The sequence below is a fragment of the Chaetodon auriga genome, chromosome 3 (genome assembly GCF_051107435.1).
Source record: "Chaetodon auriga isolate fChaAug3 chromosome 3, fChaAug3.hap1, whole genome shotgun sequence".
Lineage (NCBI taxonomy): Eukaryota > Metazoa > Chordata > Actinopteri > Chaetodontiformes > Chaetodontidae > Chaetodon > Chaetodon auriga.
The window spans coordinates 20,204,822-20,225,609 of NC_135076.1; the positions used below are offsets into that span (position 1 = coordinate 20,204,822).

The 20,788-nt window shown below is 44.4% G+C and overlaps 1 protein-coding gene across 4 annotated transcripts in view; it reads right to left on the bottom strand.

Moving 5' to 3' along the window:
- The window catches only part of tle2a (TLE family member 2, transcriptional corepressor a), a 41,588-nt gene extending 34,134 nt beyond the window's left edge, over window positions 1–7,454 (bottom strand). For 3 of the 4 annotated variants that reach the window (XM_076726052.1, XM_076726050.1, XM_076726049.1), the window contains exon 1: window positions 6,875–7,039. In XM_076726052.1, coding sequence (XP_076582167.1) covers window positions 6,875–6,898 — 24 coding nt within the window. In that variant the 5' untranslated portion in view covers window positions 6,899–7,039. Of the gene's footprint in view, window positions 1–6,874 lie in introns of all 4 variants that reach the window. The other variant, XM_076726051.1, reaches the window with a different exon arrangement.
- Window positions 7,455–20,788: the final 13,334 nt, after the last annotated feature.

The following is a 20,788-nucleotide window of genomic DNA, read 5'->3' on the forward strand; positions in this document are numbered from 1 at the left end:
CCAGCGCCGCTGTGATCTGTTCCGTTCCAGAAAACCCGCTGAGAAAGCTATGGGCTAAGTTAGGGGTTTAAGGCCACCTATTGCACAAGCTCAGTGAGGAAAAGCCCAGACACAGCCCTGTCACATCAGATGTATAGGCGTGCACACACACGTTCATGCTAATCTCTCTCTTAGCCCTTGAAGGCCTAAGTCAATTGCAATGATTAAATGAGGACCTGATGACGAGGGGATGAGAGAGTGTGAACGAGTCATCTATGGGAATAGAAATGATTTAAATCAGACCTCCCATTTGTGAGATAGGATAGGAAACAATCCAATAAGGCTGTTTTAAAACATGCTAACCGGTGAGAAACAGCTCAACACGACTGTGCTCTGTGCTCTGAGCAGGCCTGCAACATGACAGATCAGGTTATGCGCTCTGCGCACACATGCAAGGTCACATGCAACAAAACCTGTGAATGCAAAGACGGGTACACAAAAGCACAAACAAACGCGTGCATGTGAACACAATGGCGCAGAAAAAATGCTATCCGTGCACACATTAAGTTCTGACGTGAAGGGACCATTAACAGCATGGCATTCCCTGAATGAAATCATTCCTGTTTTCATTTGAGTTACCTCTAATTACACCGCAAGCAACAAACCACTATGACCTCACATCCTTGCCTTAACCCCCCACCCTCGAATCACACATGCACACACAGACTACACACCCACACATGCCCACTACAAACACTAAGTGGCTGTGTGCACAACGCAGTTTTCCAACAAGTATTTACAAGCACATATGCATTTTATTGTATTTGCACATGACTGTAACTCCTACGTCAATATTAATTGGAATCCACAAGATGTGTCCCAATCCTCACTCGCCACACTGACCCACAGTGATACATAATTTGCTAATGGAGCTGAAATGGGGCCATCAGCGTTATGATGTGGTTGCGTGACCATAAGAATATTATGTTCACTTAAAGGACCACTCCTCTGTGTCTTCTCTGTACGGCTGCAGGGGATGAGGAGAGAAACAGATTTCTCCTGGATGATCTCTCACATTCTCCGTCCTTTCTTTTGTAATTTCCATCACCGAAAGTGCATTTTTCACATGTGGCATCAGAGAAAAAAGACAAGATTCTTCCGCGTTCTTTTAAGCACAAAGCTCCCACTACTTTGTAATGAGCAGTTGCGAAGTGCTTGTTTATTTTCTGCTATATTGCTTCCCTCATTACAATTCCTGCAAAATGACTGCTCAGCTTTGATCAGAGAATCTAGCTTATGCCATAACTTTTGCAAAAAACTAAAATTGTGCCTGTTTACAAAAAAAAGTCTACAGTCATGCTTTGAGCTAAGTGCTAACGTCAGCATGCCAAGATGCTCACAATGCTAAGCGGGTACGATGTTTACCATGTTAACCCTTGTAGTTTAGTGTGTTAGCATGCGTATACTGGCTAATCGGCATTAGCACAGCTGAGGCTGGTGGGAACAGTTTTACAGGTATTTGGTCATAAAATTGTGACGTAATGATGGTGCTAGATGAAAAATCAAGGGATGGGGTGTCACAGAAATTCTCATTTATCCTGAGGGGAACATGAATGTACCAAATTTGATGGCAATCCATTCAGCAGTAGTCAAGACATTTCAGTCAAAAACACAACCTCATGGTGGTGCTACAGGAAATCAGAGGATTCCTCTAGCAGAAGCCATTAGGATTCATCATCTGGGAACCTTGAAGGTCTGTCTAACATTTCATCTTAAACCAGCCAATAGTTGAAGTATTTCAGTCTTGACCAACGCGGGGCATCAGCTGACTCACTGACATCCCAAACATGGCTAAAAAAAACCCCTGCTAAATGTTTAGACTAGATTTTCTATCCATCATCTACAAGCTTTGGAGGGTACAGGGAGGCTGGAGCCAATCCCAGTTGACATTGGACAAGAAGCGGGGTACAGTGGACAGGTTGCCAGTTCTTCACAGGGCTGACACATTCACACCTACAGGCAATCAAGAATCACCAATTAGGAGGAGCTGGAGCACCCGGAGGAAACGGCAGCAGAGGAGAGAACACGCAGACCTCAGAAAGCTGGCCAGCGGACTCAAACCCAGAACCTTCTTGCTGTGAGGCGGCCGTGCTCACCACTGCAACACCGTGCCACCCTACGTCAGTTTTTTTATTTGTTTAATCATCGCTGACTCCCTCTCTGTCTCCTTTAGCTGGGAAGATGCTGTGCTGCTGCCTCCCCTCATATAGCTCAGCCCATTACTCAGGCCACTAATTACACTGCTTACCCACAGAGTCGATCATCAGAGTAAACACCCACCAAGCTCGCTCTCTTTCCCTCTCTCATCTGACTACCACCAAGGACGCAGTGACAGTCGGTCTAACCCAGAATAGCATTCCTGAGCATGTACCTCTGTGAATCCTCCCACACATGCCTAAAACACACGCCTCCCTGTCTCCGAGGGCCATGAAACATGTCAATACACTGTCCTTTCTCCAAAGCCTTTCAAGTTAAAGCTTCTTATATCAAATTATTCAAACATGGCTGTCAACATTCAGCAGTGATTTGCATGGTTAAAGCAGCTTGCAGTGGGGAAGAAAAGACACAGGTTGATCGCTCACACCTCTACCCCCCCCTCCATACCTTTCATCAAGTGGCTATCTGCTTGGCTCTGTGCTGGAGGAACGTGCTGATAATCTCTCAATGACTCCTGTACTTAGAAGGGAGGGGCTGCCAGGCACCTGTTTCATTAGCGCCACATCTTTCTCTCTCAATCCCCCCAGCCCCCCCCCACACACCTCCTTATTCCCCTCTCCTTCCTCCCGCAAGCCTCGTTATTCAAATTTCCCTGCTGTCAGCCCACATTAGCGAAGCGCCACAGTTTGCCTGTCAGCTGGCTTAATTGCTGGAGGTGCCTTCTTTTATTAGGTAACCCCCTCCGCTCGTTTGTTCCTTCCACCGAGACGCACCTCCACAACAGCTTGTGTAAACCTGAGTTCCCTTCAGCCTCTTTCCCTTCATTTTCTTCTGCCTTCTCTCTCTCCGTCTCTCTCTCTCCATCTAATCGGTGGCTGAGCAAAGCAGGCGAGCTCCCGATCGATAGCCGCACTCTCACCACTGGACAACAGTGCTGATAAAGAGCTAAAAGCATGCTAGGACTGAGGAAGTGGAGGCTTGCTTTATGCTAGCTTTAAGGACGGAGAGGAGAAAACCTCATCTCAGCCACCCAAAGTGCTCTCCCCACAACTGCCCATGTCTCCTGCCTGACCATATCAATCTTCACTGACTAGATATTTGTTTAGAAAGACCAGCTCCCTGAAGGGGTGTGGATGACAAGAGGGCACGTTGATGACGATTTCAGCTATGATCAGACAAGTTTCAAATTGGGCGCTATTCCAAAAAGAGGGAGCTGATATTGACATTAAGACTGCTGACAAGGACATTGTTAACACTGGCTAATGGCTGTTGTTGTAGCATTGCAACGATGAGCACAGAGATTGTGCACCAAGGTCTATATGGTATTGGTATTGAGTCTACTTGAATATCAGTTACAGGCATGAACAATAGCATCCTAACAGCAAACATCAGCCACTGTTTGTTGGACAATCAACCAATTACAATTTCTAAAATGGCACAGATGCTAAGTTTGGTTTTGCATTACATAATTGACTAATTAAACACCACGCTAACCCATTACATAAAGAAAAGGTCTGGAGCACCGGAGTCTTAGTGTGCCAACAGGTTCATTTGATAAACACACTCACAAGAAAAAAAGTTCCAGCTTTGGAATTGCCTCCGTTTGTACAGTTTATTTAAGTCCATGGGGACTGTGTGAGATGAAATGAGCTTTTCAAGATAGCCCACTGGAACAGGCAAGAGCAAGAGTCAGACAATTCAGACGAACTGTGTTATCTAATCCGACGCATTTGGAAGAAATGATTGAGGCGAACACACCCAAACTGTGTGTACCAACAACTACAGAGCATGCATGCCGTATTGTTTAGCAGCAGCTAAAACCACGTTGAACCAGGAAGCAGCTCTGGAAAATCTAATGAATATTTGCAAAGTACAGTGTGGGTAGCAACCAAATGAGTGATTGAGATGATACGACGAACACGATGGCGTGTTAGAAACCTGCGTGATCATTGTTTGCCCTATAAAACGTTAGGTATGAACGATGGCTTAAGCGACAAAAACTGAACCACAGTTCACTCACAATAGTAGCCTCTTAACAAACCCCTCCCCCAGCCAGGGGCATTGTTCACAATAAAATGGTTGCTGGAGGGCTGCTGGTAATATTTTGACCAATCTTCTTGTGACCTTTGAGAGGTTTGGATGTCTTTGATCGCTCACTGATAATTTAATCATCTCCCACAGATCAGGCCTGCTTTGGCAACAGAAAGATTTACTTTTCCCCACAAAGCAAACAGACAGACACCTTTTCGGTGCGAGTGAGGTAGAGCAAACCTGCTAATGCCACCATTTTGTCTTTGTAAATGTATTCAGTTTATGTTTCAGCTTTGTGTGATTTCAAGTGAGGCATGTGTGTGCAGACCCATTAAAAAAAAACTGTGATTCTGCTTTTTCCTTCATCCACTTCTGCCTGTGTCCACAGTGCAGCCTCGTATGTTTCTGTCACTGTGGCACATTTGAATGAACGTTAAGGATTTACGACAGCCAGCCATGCCTGCCACGTCCTATGCACTTCTCTGCTAGTCCACTTTATTTGGCAAAAATCCCAAAACCCTCTGGGCAGATACGAGGGCCTGAAGCATTTTCAATAAGTGTTTATGTCATGTGCACAGTGTCATTACATCATCCCAGGTATGTTGTGTTTTGTCGGGACAAAAGCCTGCATGCGCAAGATGTGTGATTAAAAATAGATGCTGAAATATTAACCTGTTTGTCTGTGGTACTTTACACACAGAAAGTATGTCTCGTATGTGTGTGTTCGCCACAGTACAAACCAGTCTAGCCCAGAAAAAAACGACTACCAAGTTCAAATTTTTCCATGAACAACTGTGAAAGAAGATCTGCTGTAAGAAGCCATGAACATGCAGGTTACATTACATGCTAGAAGCCGCAAACGCTCTTGTGCAGCATCTGAAAATGCGCCTAATTCTTAATTATCACTCGGTAAATAACCACTGTATTTTTGTTAATACGGGTCATGTGTTTATGTAATATATGGGTCACATCCTTCACAGCAGACCAGTAGCCCGTGATGACAGGTTACTGCCCGCCTAGCATTTCAGAGATTAAACAGTTTGCCGGGTTGAGTGGCCCTTCACTCCGAGGTGCAAACAAGAGCTGCCGATGGCCGGAGACTTTCTGAGGACGGCTGTCTCGCGTGGTGCTGCCGAGATGTGCGGAGGGTTGAAATGAAATGGGACCGCTGGCCTAAACATTCCACCCAGACCCGCCGCAGTCTGCTCCGCTCACCCTGGGACGCCTGCCCATACATTAAGATGTGGTTTGGAGCTCTCACAGGAACACAGCGAGCAGAGGCTGGATGAGAGGGATTGGGTTTACAGTGCAAACCACAGACCCACAGTCTGCCTCCTGCCCTGCCTTCCTGCAGTCAGCCATACTACATACACAGCTGCTGGTCTGTGTGTGTGTGTGTGTGTGTGTGTGTGTGTGTGTGTGTGTGTGTGTGATATTTGTGTATGTGCTGCATGTTTGGCCAGTTGGGACTCACAAGATCCCTTTATCACTCAGAGGAAGTACAGGCTGAAATAAAAACAATGCATCATGATAGTGCAGTTTAAGCAAACACACTTAATAAAATTTAAAACAATGCATCTTTTTGGGGGGTCTCCACCTGAATCAATGGATTTGTACGATGAATTAATTAAAGCGGCACACCACACACACGTTCACATGAAGCTATATGTCACAGGGGGCTTAATCTGGTTTCAATGCATGGGACATGAATGTCAAAACTCCGTCAGGGGCGGGGTGCAGGGTGGCATGGCTGAGGGATGTAGATGAGGGTTAGGCAAATGAGCAGGTCTTAATTGATACTTCACACAGCTGGAGGACCAGTGTTTATGCATTTCAGTCGGCTGAAAAGCTCTCCACCTAACTCGACTAAAACAAATTAAAGCCATGCAGCATGAATATCGCTCCTAACCTCGCACAGATCTGTCTCAAAACACAGACAGCATGCCAATTCCTTCTTCATTTTTACAGCCACATTACCGGCCATTACGGGGGTGGGGGGGTGGGGGGGTCAGGAGCATGAATCACTCTTGATATGACTGAAATAAAAAGCTGATTTCTATTTCTTTTGGAAAATGAGGGGCACTTGGGAAGGGTGGACCAGTGAGTGAAGTTTTGTGTTCTCAAAGCCCCCCCCCACCCCACCCCCCCACAGCCTGTGAGGAAGGGACAAACAAACACACACTTCATCATCTGGGTCAACTCCACAATAGTGTGGAAACACAAGGAGGCTCCATGTTTGTGGTGGTGGCCACCAAGGACATGAGATCCACACACAAAGACACTCGGCAAAGTTGGACGCTGTGTAAGGTGGGCTTTGCCTCGCTAAACCCCCCGCTGACAGAAATCTGCCTGACCTTCACAAGACAAAGATTACACACGGCGCTAATACAAAGACTAACAACGCGTTATGTTGTGCGTAAGAGCAGAAAGAGGAGCATTTTCCCCACAAAAGGAGTCCCCGGAAATACACAGGAAGGATGACAAAGACAAACAATTTCGGCTTGCACTTTCTTATTGGGGCTCAATACGGTTGAATATCAACCTGGCGTTTGTTACAGATACGTTATATTCAATGGAGGTTCCGGTTATAAGACAATAACCTCCTTAATCGCGCGTGGATGGTCTCATATTAGCGTAGCCTACTTACCGGTGGTCGGTTTTGAGGAAACATTGTAGCCGCCGACTTGTGTGTCTCCGTGTGTGTGTGTGTGTTTTTTTCCTTCTTCTTTCTCCCTTTTCGGGCGGAAAGCTTCGTCGAGAAATACGAGCAGCCGATGCGCTATTGTCGGTCTCAGAGAGGCATTTGGCCCGGTTTCAGAGGTAATGGCAAAGCTAGTCTCGGCTCGCTCATTCCTCGCTTCAAGACTCCTTTGTTCTGGGTTATATCTCCAACCCCAAACCGCACCGCGCTCGACGTGTAGTGAGGACGGGGAGCGGAGAGGAGAAACACCCGGTCCGAGGGAAGCTTTCTTCCAAGTCCTCAACTTCGCGCTCCCGGCAATGACGATATGGCAATTGTTTTCCCTCTCCGGTATCTCGTCGCCGTCTGCAGCGTACAGGCCAGAGGGGGGAAATGTGGGTTTCGCTTGTGGCTTCGGAGACGGACACACCACCGGCACATTCAATGCAGCCGCAGCCTCTTTTGTCTCGCTCGTCGGCCTGCACTCTTTTCACACAACACTCCCAGTCCCTCACTTCTCTCGCTCCCCCCTTCCCCGATCCTCAATGGGACATAACATATGAGTAGCTTTCTTTAAGGAGGGGGGAGACCTAAAGACACGGATTACTGCCCCCCTCCTCCTCCTCCACCACCACCACCACCACCGTCCTCAGCAGTTTGTTTTAGCAGAATTAACCTAATGATGGTTTGCTAATGTTCTTTTTTTATAGAAGAAAAAAAAAATCAATGCAATCTTCCCTTTAAAGTTATAAGTGCTGGGCAAATCACAGCATCGAGCGCACCACACAGTGCTGTTCTTCAAATAGCCTGATGGTATTTGTAAAGAAACCTTTGCAGGGTTTTTTTTTTTTTTCTCGTGTTATTGTTGCATCGTAATTAGCTTCATCCTCATGTAGCCATGTAATTGAAAGTATATCCACACAATTGGGAAATTTTAATTTTATGAAAAGTGCAAAAAAAAAAAAAAAATCTTTAGAAAGAAGGGGTTCAGAGGAAGTGTTCAGTGATTGAATGAAATCTCCACGTGGGGCTCGGCCTCGGCACAGTAAACACTGGTGAAATGAGCCAATGAGGGTTGAGAACACCCACGTGGGGCGCGCTGACCGTTTGCTGATAGGAGGGAGCAGGTAGCACAATGCTCCGCACGTCAATCACGCAGGGCTACAATTGCTCCGTGAGGTTAACCCCTTCCTGGGTACAGGGAGTGATTGAGGAGTTGTGTGGTGGCTGTATCAAGATTCAGTGGTTTTCCTTTTTCTCCCCACAAACCGTCAATGCATTGAAAAATCTTACATTCCCTCCATTTCGTTCTTGTTGATGTGGAAATAAATAGACTTTGCTCTAACTTGTGCATCATCCTGCTCATTTCTAGATGTCAAAAATTAATCATGACCGCAGGGAACTGACCGAGCATGAAGAGACTGAAAAGATCTAAATAAGAGCCCAATAAGAAACCAGAATCCACAGCAATACAATAGTGATAATGCTGCAACGCTTGCATGGCTATTTATTGAATGTGCACCTTGCTGTTACCTGGAAAACGGGGAATTATTCTGGAGACGAAGGGAGAAATGGTGGAAAAATTGGTATTCTGGTGGCACGACCCCTTTGGCGGGGCTCATAATTAGAGAGAGAGATATTGAAAAAGCAATTTCTGACAGTGGAAATCACAACCTGCCAGAGGTGGAGTTGGAAAATATAGATGGGTGTGTGTGTTTGTGTGAGAGTATATATATATGTGTGTGTATGTGTGTATGTGTGTGTGTGTGTGTGTGTGTGTGTGTGTGTGTGTGTGTGAGAAAGAGGCAGAGAGAGGAAAGGCAGAGGGGGAGGGAGGGAGGGAGGGAGGGAAGGAGGAGGAAGAGAATAAAGGATGAAGGACAGCAGGGGGGATGCTGAGAAAGACGAGCCAGTAGGAGGGTTAGAGATTGAACGAGAGGGAGAGTGCACACGGGTGATGAAAAAAAGTGTGTGTGTATCTGTGCGTGTGTGTGCCTTGTGCATGTGTGTGTGTTGAGCAGACAAGTGAGGGAATGAAAAAGAGAGAAGGGTGAGGGGAGCAAGTGGGGAGAGTGGAGAGGGAAGGAGAGAAAGAGAGGAGGAGAGAGAGAAAGAAAGATTTTATTGCCATTTTTTCCCATGAATTTTAATGCACAGCACTGGTCTCCCTCCCGGATTCTGGGATCACATTTATTAGAAAAAAAAAGTCATGAGGAATGCAGTGCTTTGCAGTCTGCTGCTGCACAGGGAGATGTTTCATGTTGGTGTGTGTGTGTGTGTGTGTATGTGTGTGCGTGTGCTGGGGGGCGGGAGTGCTCGCTGGGCTGGGCGGCGGGGTTGGGGGTGAGGGTGGGGGTGCGCAGGATGTATGAGGCTGCGTTGTGTTGTGCTGGGGGGAGGCATAATAATATAGATGATAGAAAATGATAAGTGAAGGACACATATTATTGCTATTGGCAGGTCAGATGAAGGAGTGTTCTAGGTGTGTGCGTGTGTGTGTGTGTGTGTGTGTGTGTGTGTGTGTGTTGGCTGAGCTCCAGTGATTAAATACACCAAGTCCACAGTGCCCTTCTCTCCTCCACAGAGGCTCAGAGCAACGGGACATCAAAGTGGCCCCACAATGGGATGGGACACAATGGTCGTAATGCTGCAGCTTTTGGTTTTAGCCCAGCCGTGTGAGGCTGTAAAGAGACAATTGTGTCAAACGCATGTCTGCTGAAGTGCAACTAAACACACGTTCACCTATACACACCTGTCTCAGAGGGCAAAACAGAAGAAAGTGCCTGAGGGAGCATCAGTAGCAGCAGCGGCATCTCTTTATAACCACAACTTAAGAAAAAACAGCAATGTCAAACCACCGGTTACCCATACCATGAGCAAATTATCACACAGCAGCAAAACATCAGGAGGGAGTGTCTTTCCAATGAGGTGATGAAAACAAGTTCGCTTCCCACGAAACTTCACAGACTAGTTCTTTCCTCTTGCTGACAGCAATCTCACTGTCAAACTGTGACTATGACATAAGCGCTAAATGACGCCCCAGCAACACTGGACAAGGTCCAGGTCGAGAAGATGAACTATCATGTCCTTTGTTCTTTGGAAGGCAGCACGATGACAGAGTTTGGATCAATAAGCTTCATTTGTCTGGTGCTTGTGGGATTCTATGCTAAAATCCCATCAAAACACAAAAGTATGCGGTGCAGAAACTCTCTAAAAATGAAGCTCTGAAAGAGAAATCCACTTAAACGACAGCAGAATGGGCAGTGCTCCTGATGCGCCGTGCATTTATTTGCCCTTTCATGAGTAGATTTGTTGTCTGGTGATGAAAGGCCAAATCTAGACGCCCTCACTTCAGTATATTTCCACTACAGCCACTTGTATGACTGAGGTCTGAAAAATGCATGAAGCACATTAATGGTAAACATCAGGTTTTGGACACAGTCCTTCAGGATCAAAGACCTTGTTTCCAGACCTGCAATTTTGCACCTGTCATACTGGTAGACCATCAGACACAGCAGGGAAACCATTTTCTCCACTAGCAGTGAAGCCTCAGCAGACCAGAATGCACTGGAGCTACGAGACATGCTGCATTTTGAGGGCTGCAAATATGTTTTCTCTTTACGTGGAAAAGCCCACATTCCACCATTACATTTCATTCTCTGTCATTGTCATTGTGCGCTGTGGTAGTAGTAGTAGCAATTTTCAGGAAAATATGAAACATTTTGGGAAATAAATAGATAAAATCACAGACCGATCTCCATGCAGACAAATCAGCTTAGTTAAAAATAGCATTTAATTTCAAAATAAGGCCTGGAATAGGAATTGATGAGCCACAGAGGTGAGTTAAAGAGGAGATTCTTCCTTTAGTTCAGCTTTGCTCAGCTCAAAGGGATATAGGGCCCCTCTTTAAAAAATGGCCTCCCATGAGAAAAGGGATGATATTGGAGGAAGGTGCTTTAGTTCGGGTCATAAACTTGGTTTTGTGGTGTCCCTGTTTGCTCCCCACCCTTCCCGGCACCACCGCCTCTCCCCATTTTCCCCAGTGCCTTAGGGATGGGGTCGAGAATGGCTCCTGCCCAGCGTGGGCTTGAGTGACAGCAAGACAAGGCCACAGTGTTGTCATGGTGGTGCCCTCCCCCACCCGCACCCCCCACCTCACTTTGCCCCCACCCTTTCCCTGTCCCTCATCAGACAAGCTGTGTGTCAGTGCAGAGACGGCACAGTGATTTATTGGTCCCTACTCCTCTGGGGTACTCCCCTCCACCACCACCACCTCCTCTAACACACACACACACACACACACACACACATCCACATACAATCTCAACCCCACCCACCTCCTCACACTCCCACTCCTCCACCCTCCATTTTTCCCATCCCCCCTCCCCCCCAACACATACACACCCCTCCATCCATCCCCTCCCCTTCTGTCCTCTCCTGCTGCATGGCCCCTGGGGGAAAGAAGGGGTAATGACCCACATCAGCAGCAGCTATGCTCACATGCACACACACACACACACACACACACACACACACACACACACACGCACACACAAGCACACACACCTCCCATTCCCCTTGCAGGCAGATATAAAATAAATAGCCTCTGTGACACACATACGCACACGTATGCACACATAAAACAGACGCTGACACATTTACGCCCACAGGCATGTGTATCTGGGAATTCCAGTGCTGTGCCGTAACGTTGCGTCCCCACTCAAAAGCCTCCTCCAGTCTTTAGCACAACACTGAAGGGATCAATACTGAACCATTAACTTCCATAATATCTGCTAAATAGTTCTTTCTTTTAGTAAAGACGACCCTGTTGTCATCATAACCCCTTGTAATCTCCGGAAGAGGAAATGAACGCCTCTCCTTTTCACTGGCATTTTTTCTTAATGAATCAGAGCAATGGGATGGTTTATTCGTCTCTCCATGCAGTCAAGCGGTACACGGTCTCCTTTTGACTTTCCAAATATCTGTGAACACACCAGCTTGCACAATGTGGCCGTGAAATCCAACGTAGCACTGCATGCTCTCAGAGGTAGTGATGAGGCAAGAGGACTTTTGGAAAGGAGAGTTTCCTCATAGTGTCTTGATGCAAAAAGTTAACCTCACATGTGTCAGCGGAATCCCTCGACAAAGTCAATGCGATGGTTCATACTCTCAAATCCTGACGCTTTTTAGGGCAGAGTGAGAAAAGAGCATCTTTACAGTGGCTGATTTTGAATTCAGGCAGTCGATCCTCACTGAGGGGAGAGTGAAGAGGTTAAATCTGAGCATTGACTTGCAAATGCTACTGACAGCACTCTGCGCGTGCTGTCACTCATCTCTCACACAGTCGAGAGATGCTCTCTGGCAAAAAAAAAAAGAGTATGCAGCTAGTGCCACAGGTTTCCACTTTACATGAGTGTTGGCAAGCTGGAGAGTGCAGGTCAGGTGTTAATCTGTCTGTTAAAACCGGAAGGAGAAGGCATAAATTATTTTTTCATGCAGAGTGATGTAGCAGAGAGTGAAATGATTTGTTGGATGTTTGCCGTCTGGCTCCAAAAGGAGGCCACACAACAGAGAAAAAACAGGGGAGAAGCAATTAAAAAAAAGATAGTAGATAAGTCACATTTATGGTTGACGAATCACACTTGAGAGATACTGAACTTTGCCTAAAAGAAGAACTAATTAGCTACATTTCAAAGAGAGAGATGCTAAATAATGGAATACATGCATTGTTGTTGTTGTATGTAGGCATTAAATAGTTAACATAATGATGTCTGCCTACCAGACAACCCCCCGTATCCAACCTCAAATACTGTGTAGATGTAGATTCTATTGTGCACGTCTACCTGTAGCCACACAAGCTTGAACACTGCATCATACTGCCACCCACTGTTCAGCAGACGCATTGCAGCCAGATTGCCTGTATAGTGGACCTTTCATTCCAGGGAGCAACACTGCAATTTAATTACTAAATCATAATCGATATATGATGATGCGAATATATCTGATATGGTTCTATACGTTCACTCAGGGGGAGGAACTGGTTCTGTGATGCCAATTTTTAATCCATGTGACGACCTGCCTTCAAATGTCGGTGCAGCCTTCATTTCCAGGAGGAAGTTACCTGCTGCTCAGGAAGAAGTCCAGGAAATCCTCTGGTGAACAAACACTGACAAGCAGCTCTTCAGATATTTAACATCTGCGTTTCTTCGTAAGATACTGAAAACTTTCTTTAGGAGAAAGCAGAAAGGTGGAGGCTGAACTGTGTGAAGACGCCATTTCCTGGCAGCAGGCTGCAATTATACATATGTACGCACAGTGTCGCCATTACACCGTAAATGCCGAGCTGTCATTGAACGGCGCATAAAACCCGTAAGTATGTGTGTGTGTGTGTGTGTGTGTGTGTGTGTGTGTGTGTGTGTGTGTGTGTGTGTGTGTGTGTGAGATACGGTGTCTGCGAGTAGACGCACTTATGTCAGCCAACACACAGGTGTGTGAGACACACGTGCAGTTAAATCTGGGAATATGATTTCCTCTCAGAAGCTTTCACAATCCTGACGATCAATAAGAGGGATAACTCAGATGGATTTACTCATAATAATAATAATAAGAATTCATAATCATAATCATAATTCATCAGTTATGGCAGTCAAAACAGAATGAATTCTTGGCTTGGACCGTCGCTGGTACCCTTCACCCATATGGTGCCTGTGGACTGAGCAACATAGCCTGAATGTAGATGAAAGACTGGTTTAACAGAGGAGCTCAAAAACTGATTTATACCACCCAGACAAACCCTTATATTTTCACATATTCACACAAATATGTGTGTGTTTACATTTAATAAAAGGTTTCTATAAGCTTGCTATCATCTGTGAGATTATGAAACTGGTTAAGATTGCCTTATCAGATAATAATTATATTGTCTCTCAAAGTTAATTGCATATGGCTTCATGTCATCACTAGCAGACCTGTAGCTTCACATCTTATCATTGGTGGTAGAAGCAGCTGTTAACAATACTATCCCAGCAGAGTTTGATTCAGTGATTTTTCAGGTCCAAAGATGTCTTGACATCGAGGTTAAACCTGAGAGAAACTTGGTTGAGTTGTAACTGTAAACAGACATCAGCTGTTTGCCATCAGCAGACTTCTTCTTCTTCTTCTTCTTCTTCACCAAAATGCGAAGCCCTGTTCAGCAATTATCCCTGAGTGAATTGTTAAATTTCAGCGGCCACAAGCTCTCCATTTTATAACCAATAATTGTCTTTGCCAGGCTTGAAAACTTAATTAGGAATTCTTCACAATGTTACTGTTAACCATTTGAGCAGAGGCAGTTTTTAACTCCTTGTTCTAACTTGTAAGAGTGCATCATACTTTATTTATAAACTGATCACATGGTTTATATATAAAATGTTAACCAGCAAAGTTGCAAACAATTTAAGGCATCAAATAAATGTAGTGAAGTACAAAGTAGCATAAAACTGGAAACTCTGTAAAGTACAAGTCCACCAAATGTGTGCTGAACAGTACATGAGTAAATGTATTTGGTCACTTTCCAACAATATCATCGAGTTGGTGACAAGTCTGGGTCCCACATTCTGTGATTAAGGGAGAACTTCTTTTGCTTTTACCTTCTTATATCCTGTTTTTTTTTTTTTTTTAACTTCCTAAGTGCTGTATCATAAGGTCAACCCGCAGAGGACTTTTCAATGGCACTGCAGTCCAGCCCCTTTGAAGCCATAATGTCTACCTCATGACAATCCAAGAAAGTAAAACTTTCATATTATATGCTTCATGTACAGCACTTTTTATAATGTAATCAGAGAACTCAGTCATGCAAGTTTCCGTTTGTCTTTCTTTAACTACCTCACCTTCTTATTATTGAAGTAAATGCAGTTTTTTCCTTCCTTTTCCTCCTCCAGTCCTTATTTTAGAGCACTTTCCCCTCCTCAGAAGATTGCTGAATTTTAGGAATAGGAACCACCTTCTCCTTCTTAGCTGGCAGCAGAATATTTTCCCTTCTTTCATTCACTATTCCCTCTCAATCTGCAGCTTTCTGGCATCTTGTATTTTCCAGGGGAGACCAGCTGGCTGTCTTCAGTAGACCCAGGCCTTCCATTTCCCCTTGAGGTCCTTCTTTCTCTGATGCAGCTTACAAGGGCAACATTTACACAAGAAGAGAAATGCCAGCTTTAAACCAGTTGTGGTTAAGGTCAAAGATCAATTAATGACAGTCTAAAGAGGCTACAAAAAAACAGATTTAATGTAATTTATGGCAAGAAAGAGAGTCAGATGTCAGATTCCTGTAGATGAGTCTTGACTCTGCTTCTGGCGCTATTGTGTTAACAGAGAATTCTAAACTTTAGAGGCCTAAAGCAGCTTCTAGCACAGCTTTGGGATTTATTATCACAAAGACAGACCTCATTTGGAGTAACTATGTAAACAGGAGTGTTAAATGACAAGTACAGACTGATATACAACAACCACATACCCCACAGGGAGTGAGCGACTGCGTCTTCAATGTAACTGATTTAGTACATAGTCAAAGAGTTTGGGTTCCACAAAAATGTAGTTAAAGTGTCATTCAGGAATGTGTTGATATTTGTGAATTACTATCCCTAAACTGTGCAAAATGCTGAGTTAGAGGGTCTGAATCGTGCATGTTGAGCTCAGTGATGGGTTAAATCCACATGCTATGTTATGCTAGGTCTGCATGTCCTCTCTGGCCCCATAAGATCATACATAACTCTGTGCAAGTTAAATCTGGAGACTTAAACATAACAGAACAGCATTATTAAAATATCTGGGGTTGAATACTGTAACCTAGCTGTGAGAGACACATGTCCTCCTTGGCTGATGAGATGGGTGGTCTCTGCATGAGCCCATGCATGAGCGCTTTACAATATAACACTGTATATTATTTTCTTGTGTGAGCACACGACAGGAACAAAACTCCACCTTTCCTGATTATCACTCTTGCACATTAATAACTGCAGTCGGTATTCATCCACATGGACTGGACTAGGTGGTGCTGGTCCCTTTGGAATGACATCATTCCAGCCTGAAACAGGACCTTGAGCTGTTTCCCAACAGAGGCCCTGTCACACACAGCCTGTAGCGACGTACATGAGGTTTGTTTACCTCTCAGTGTCGCTACTATTCCACAGCGGGGCACGTTTTCCCCTCGATCATAAAGTCTTGCATGACTGGCCGAGGCGAGAGGAATGGTGTGTGTGCGTGTAAATATATAAATATATATCCCTCATCAGGGTCACTGGTGGTAGTGGTGAAGATGGCTTGCAGCCAGATGAGCTGCTTCTGCTCTCTCCCTCTCTGGCTCGCTCTCCCAAGGCTGCCTGAAAGAAATATGCCATTATCCAGCGAGGCCCCTGCAGCCGGGCCCCCGAGCACAGAACTGCTGTCCAAGACAACATGCAAAGGCCAAGAGACTGGAGACTGGAAGCTGGAGACGAGAGCGCTTTAGATACCTCCTCAGACTGTTTACGACCACCTCTACTACAGCCAAAAGCTGCTCCTGCCTCACTACTTCTTTCTTTCCAGTAGGTCATTGCCAGTGAAGTGAAATGTCTGGCTGTGTAGGCATTGCTCAGTTCAAACTAAACTGATCTCTAGAAAATGAAATACGTTTTGAGAGTGTATGTGCACAGCTTCATCACTCAAGCCAAGGATCCCCTTTAGTAGTTCAGAGTGCAACTGAATTTGAACTCCCTCTCAGAGATGCAAAATTGCAAGAGACATGAATAATACAACGCTCGATATTGCATAAATGACAGATAGTAATGTCACCTATTGGTTAAAAATCTCTGCAGCAACCATTTCCCTGGCTCACTAGACAATGACATGATTTTTATCCTCTCTATGTTTAAGACAAAGCTTAAAGCTTTCCTTTTTGATTAAGCTTACAGTTGGGGTTGGCTCAGGCTTGCCTTGGACCAGACCCTAGCTATGCTGCTATAGGCTTACAATGCCGGTGGACTTGCCATGATACACTCAGCTCCTCTCTCCTCCTCTCCCTCTCTATCTGTATCCACTCATGTCCCATTGACACGTTACTAACTTGGCATCTTCCCCTGGAGTCCTTCTGCTTTCTCATCTCACAGGTTCCCATGGATTGTGGCTCCACCTGGACTGTGGATTATGGTTGCGCCTACTGCCATGACCCTGCTTGATGCTCACCCAGAGCCTGGTTCTGTTTGAGCTCTCTGCCTCTGGTCTCTGTACATTAAAGATTATGGTCTGGACCTGCTCTATATGGAAATGAGACAACTTTTGCTGTGATTTGGTGGTATATGAATAGATACTCAACTGAATTTGACTTGAAGCTAAAGGCCAAATGTCAAACTATAATCCAATTTTGATAATAAGTCACATAAAGACTGACATCATCATGAAGCTTAGAACAGGATGGCTAATTGATATTTAGTTGTACCTCTGAAAGCCAACAAATTCAAGTTATGGAGCACACTTTTTGTGAATAATAAAAATAAGACAATAAGGTATGAAATCACTGTGATCTTTGCTGAATTTCCTCCTTGGAAATGTGCAGGAAAACTGCAATGAACTGCATACTGGAAGTGAGAGATTTAGAGATTAGATGTGGCTAATCATTTGCTCTATCATCACTTTCACTTTGTCAGCAGCTGAGGATGTACTGTAGTGGCTGAGTACTGCAGTACTCGAGAGCTGGGAACGAGCTGCTTTTGACCCCTGTTGAGTTCTAATCAGGATAAGAGCAGCATTTGCACAAAGGCTAGATAGGTTTCAAGATAATTTATGGTAAGACTCCTTAATAATAAGATCTCAATAAGACATCTCAGAATATGACGAGGAGGTGGGCTTCAGCCTACAGGTCTGGAGTGCTGCTGAATGTCTGCCTGCAGTTGTCTGTCACAGTGGAGGTGGAGTATCCTCGTCATTGTTGTCATCTCTATCATCATAACCATTACCAGACTCCTCATCCTCATCTCCCTCAGTCTCCCGCAGCTTTGTTGTGTAATTATAGTTACCGCAATCTAATCGCTGCTATGGCAGGACAAATTAATCACAGGTGTCGGGGGTCATTAAAGGAAAAAAAACTATAAATACATTAAATTTGATTAAATCTATGGATCCGTTCCAAAGGCAAAACAGCTGCAGGTTAGTGGCCTGGAAATTATACTGAAAATACATGCCATAAGTGAGTTAATTGTAAATGAAAAGGAAAATAGGATGTTGTCCAATAGGACAAAGCTTCATGGTCCATTTAAATGTAAACAGTCTATATGACAGCACTGTAACTGTGGAAAAATGAGCTGGGTATTTTGATGCTCACTCACCATAAACAAACACCATAAACATGTTTGTTAAATTATTGGGGTGGTGATGGTTTCCTGTTGATGTTGATGCACAAATTTAAATGAAAAGCTCAGAAAGCAAGTATTGGGGCTTAAATTGATAAAATGTAGTCAGTAGTAGCTTCCTTATTGAAATGCACACATTGAACTTCAGCACGATCTCAAAACTCTGATCATAAAATTATTCCCTCAGCACATATAAAGGTTAGAGCAGACAATCCATGAGATTTGAGTCTTGTGGGCTTAATTATAAAATAACATATTCATGCTGTTATTTCAAATTACACAAGGCCCTGACACTGGCTGATGAACCTGCATTAATAATGTTGGTATGAGTGTGCGTGTGTGTATGTTTGTGTGTGGAATAGAAAAGGGGTTAATTAGTGTGCCTCTTCAGAGAAGCAATACTTTTGGCAATGGAGCAGGAAGACTAGCTACCGTCTATAATAGGAAGAGAAAAACAACAGAGACTAGCTGCTCATTTCTGGAGGCATTTTAATTGCTAGAATACAGCGCCAAGCTAAAAATGTCTCCACTGGCCTGCAGCATGAGAAAGTAACAGAAGCTGCTCTCTGTAACACCTCTGAATCAATGCTGCAGAATAATTTTAATTGCCAGAATACTCTGAAATATATGAAGGCACTTACGCAGAGTGCACCAAATAAAACTAGAACTTCTGACAACGGTAACGTCTACTGTCATAAAAGTTACTGTTGTAGGCACAAATTCTTCTTTCCCTCAATCAATTTACCACATAAGAACAGAAGCCATAGCCACACTGTGGGTGTCAGACTACACAGCTCAGCCAAAGGCCCCACATATCCTCAGACACAGAGGGTCAGAAGCACCAGCAGCGTCTCAGGCTGCAGCACTGTGGATGTGTGACTGTAAAGCACTCAGTGACTTTGACGGAGGCGGTTACCCCCTTCGAGTGCTGAAAACGGGATGTAAATAGTTCCATCTCAATGGAAGCCACAAAATAATAAAGTTAAATTTAACACAGGTTGAAAAACTGGAAAATGGCTGTGCCTCCCATTTACCCAGTTCTAATCATGTAAACCAGCTCTCCTCCATGTCTGTTTCAATTTTACACCCCCTCCCTCTGATTCCATTTGCTGCTTATGTTGCTGTTCTCGTCCTCTCTGTCAGCATCTGCAGGGACATCGGGGGGACACAGCCCACAGCTTGAGTCTCAGGGCTCCCTGATTCATCTGATTGTTACACCTACTAATTTCCACCTGATCATACCACTTCTACTTCAACTTCAATCTAATCTCATTAACTTATTGAACAGTTTTCTATCTGATACAAACTCCCCTCCAATGAAAATTAAGCTTTTAACCTTGTTAACATGTCCATATGGAGTTTTTTTTAATATGCTACAGGACATATTAGGAGTGAAATCAGTGCCACGCCTGAGCATTTCCACCTTGGAACTGCAGTGGACCAATGACTCACAGTCACACACCTTAAGGAACCATTCCCGTCAATTTATGGAGTTGGGCTTTCTGTGGGGTAGTTACAAAAGGAGAAATGGTGAGCCTTCATGTCTTACCAAAGGATCTGAAAATCTGAGACAGAGAAAAGTTGGATTTGTTGTAGTAACCACTTTCCAGAAAACTGTTCTGTTTTACACCAAAACAGATGGGTTTTGCCACAAAACTTGTATTGAAGCCCGGCACTGTCCCATCCATTTATACTGTGCACACAACGAGCACTAGCCAACATGTTTGTCATCCAGTAAGTTTATTTTTCTTGTGTTTTATCTCTTGCTGGCGTCCAACAAATCTGCAATGTGCTAAATAATGCTAGTCAACGTTAGCCTGCCAAGATGATTCATGTCAAAGGCTGACAGGACATTTTTTATTGCTTGGGGTGTTGATGAAGAAAGCAGCTAGCTTTGTCAGATAGCTAACATGCTGAATATGATGATGCTATCTACATTACGCTAATTGTGAAGGAAAAATTCACATGATTTTGGGGTTGTTCACAAAGAAAACACGTCATGATAAAGGTCGTCCTCATAAGATGATTGTATAGCGTTGGCAAGATAAGGTTAGTTGATTGCCAATGACTCATCATGACTCAAAGTGACATATACCACCAGTGGAGAGTACCAGCGACAGGCCAGTACGACAGACACAGACCTTGAAGTCAGACATTCATCATATCAGACCTTTGTCCTCATGTTAACATTGTGAAATGGTTGCAGTTTGCTTAGGATTAGCCAACAAAGCACTTGGTTACTTGGTTTACATACACAACAAATGTACTTGGATGGGTTTAGAAAAAGATCATGAGTTAAAATGAGTATATTATTGTTATGTATGTGATGTAATGAAGTATGTTATGAACCTTAAAATAAGTCCACATTGACTTTTGGTTTCACACGGGACACAAACAGCAGTCTCCAGGGTGAAAGTCCTGTGTTTGTTTGACTTCCCCCTTTGCTCCCATCATAGTTACCACCAAACAACAACTGTAAGTATGGGATGTAATGACATACTTGCAAAGTCAACCTATACGGTTG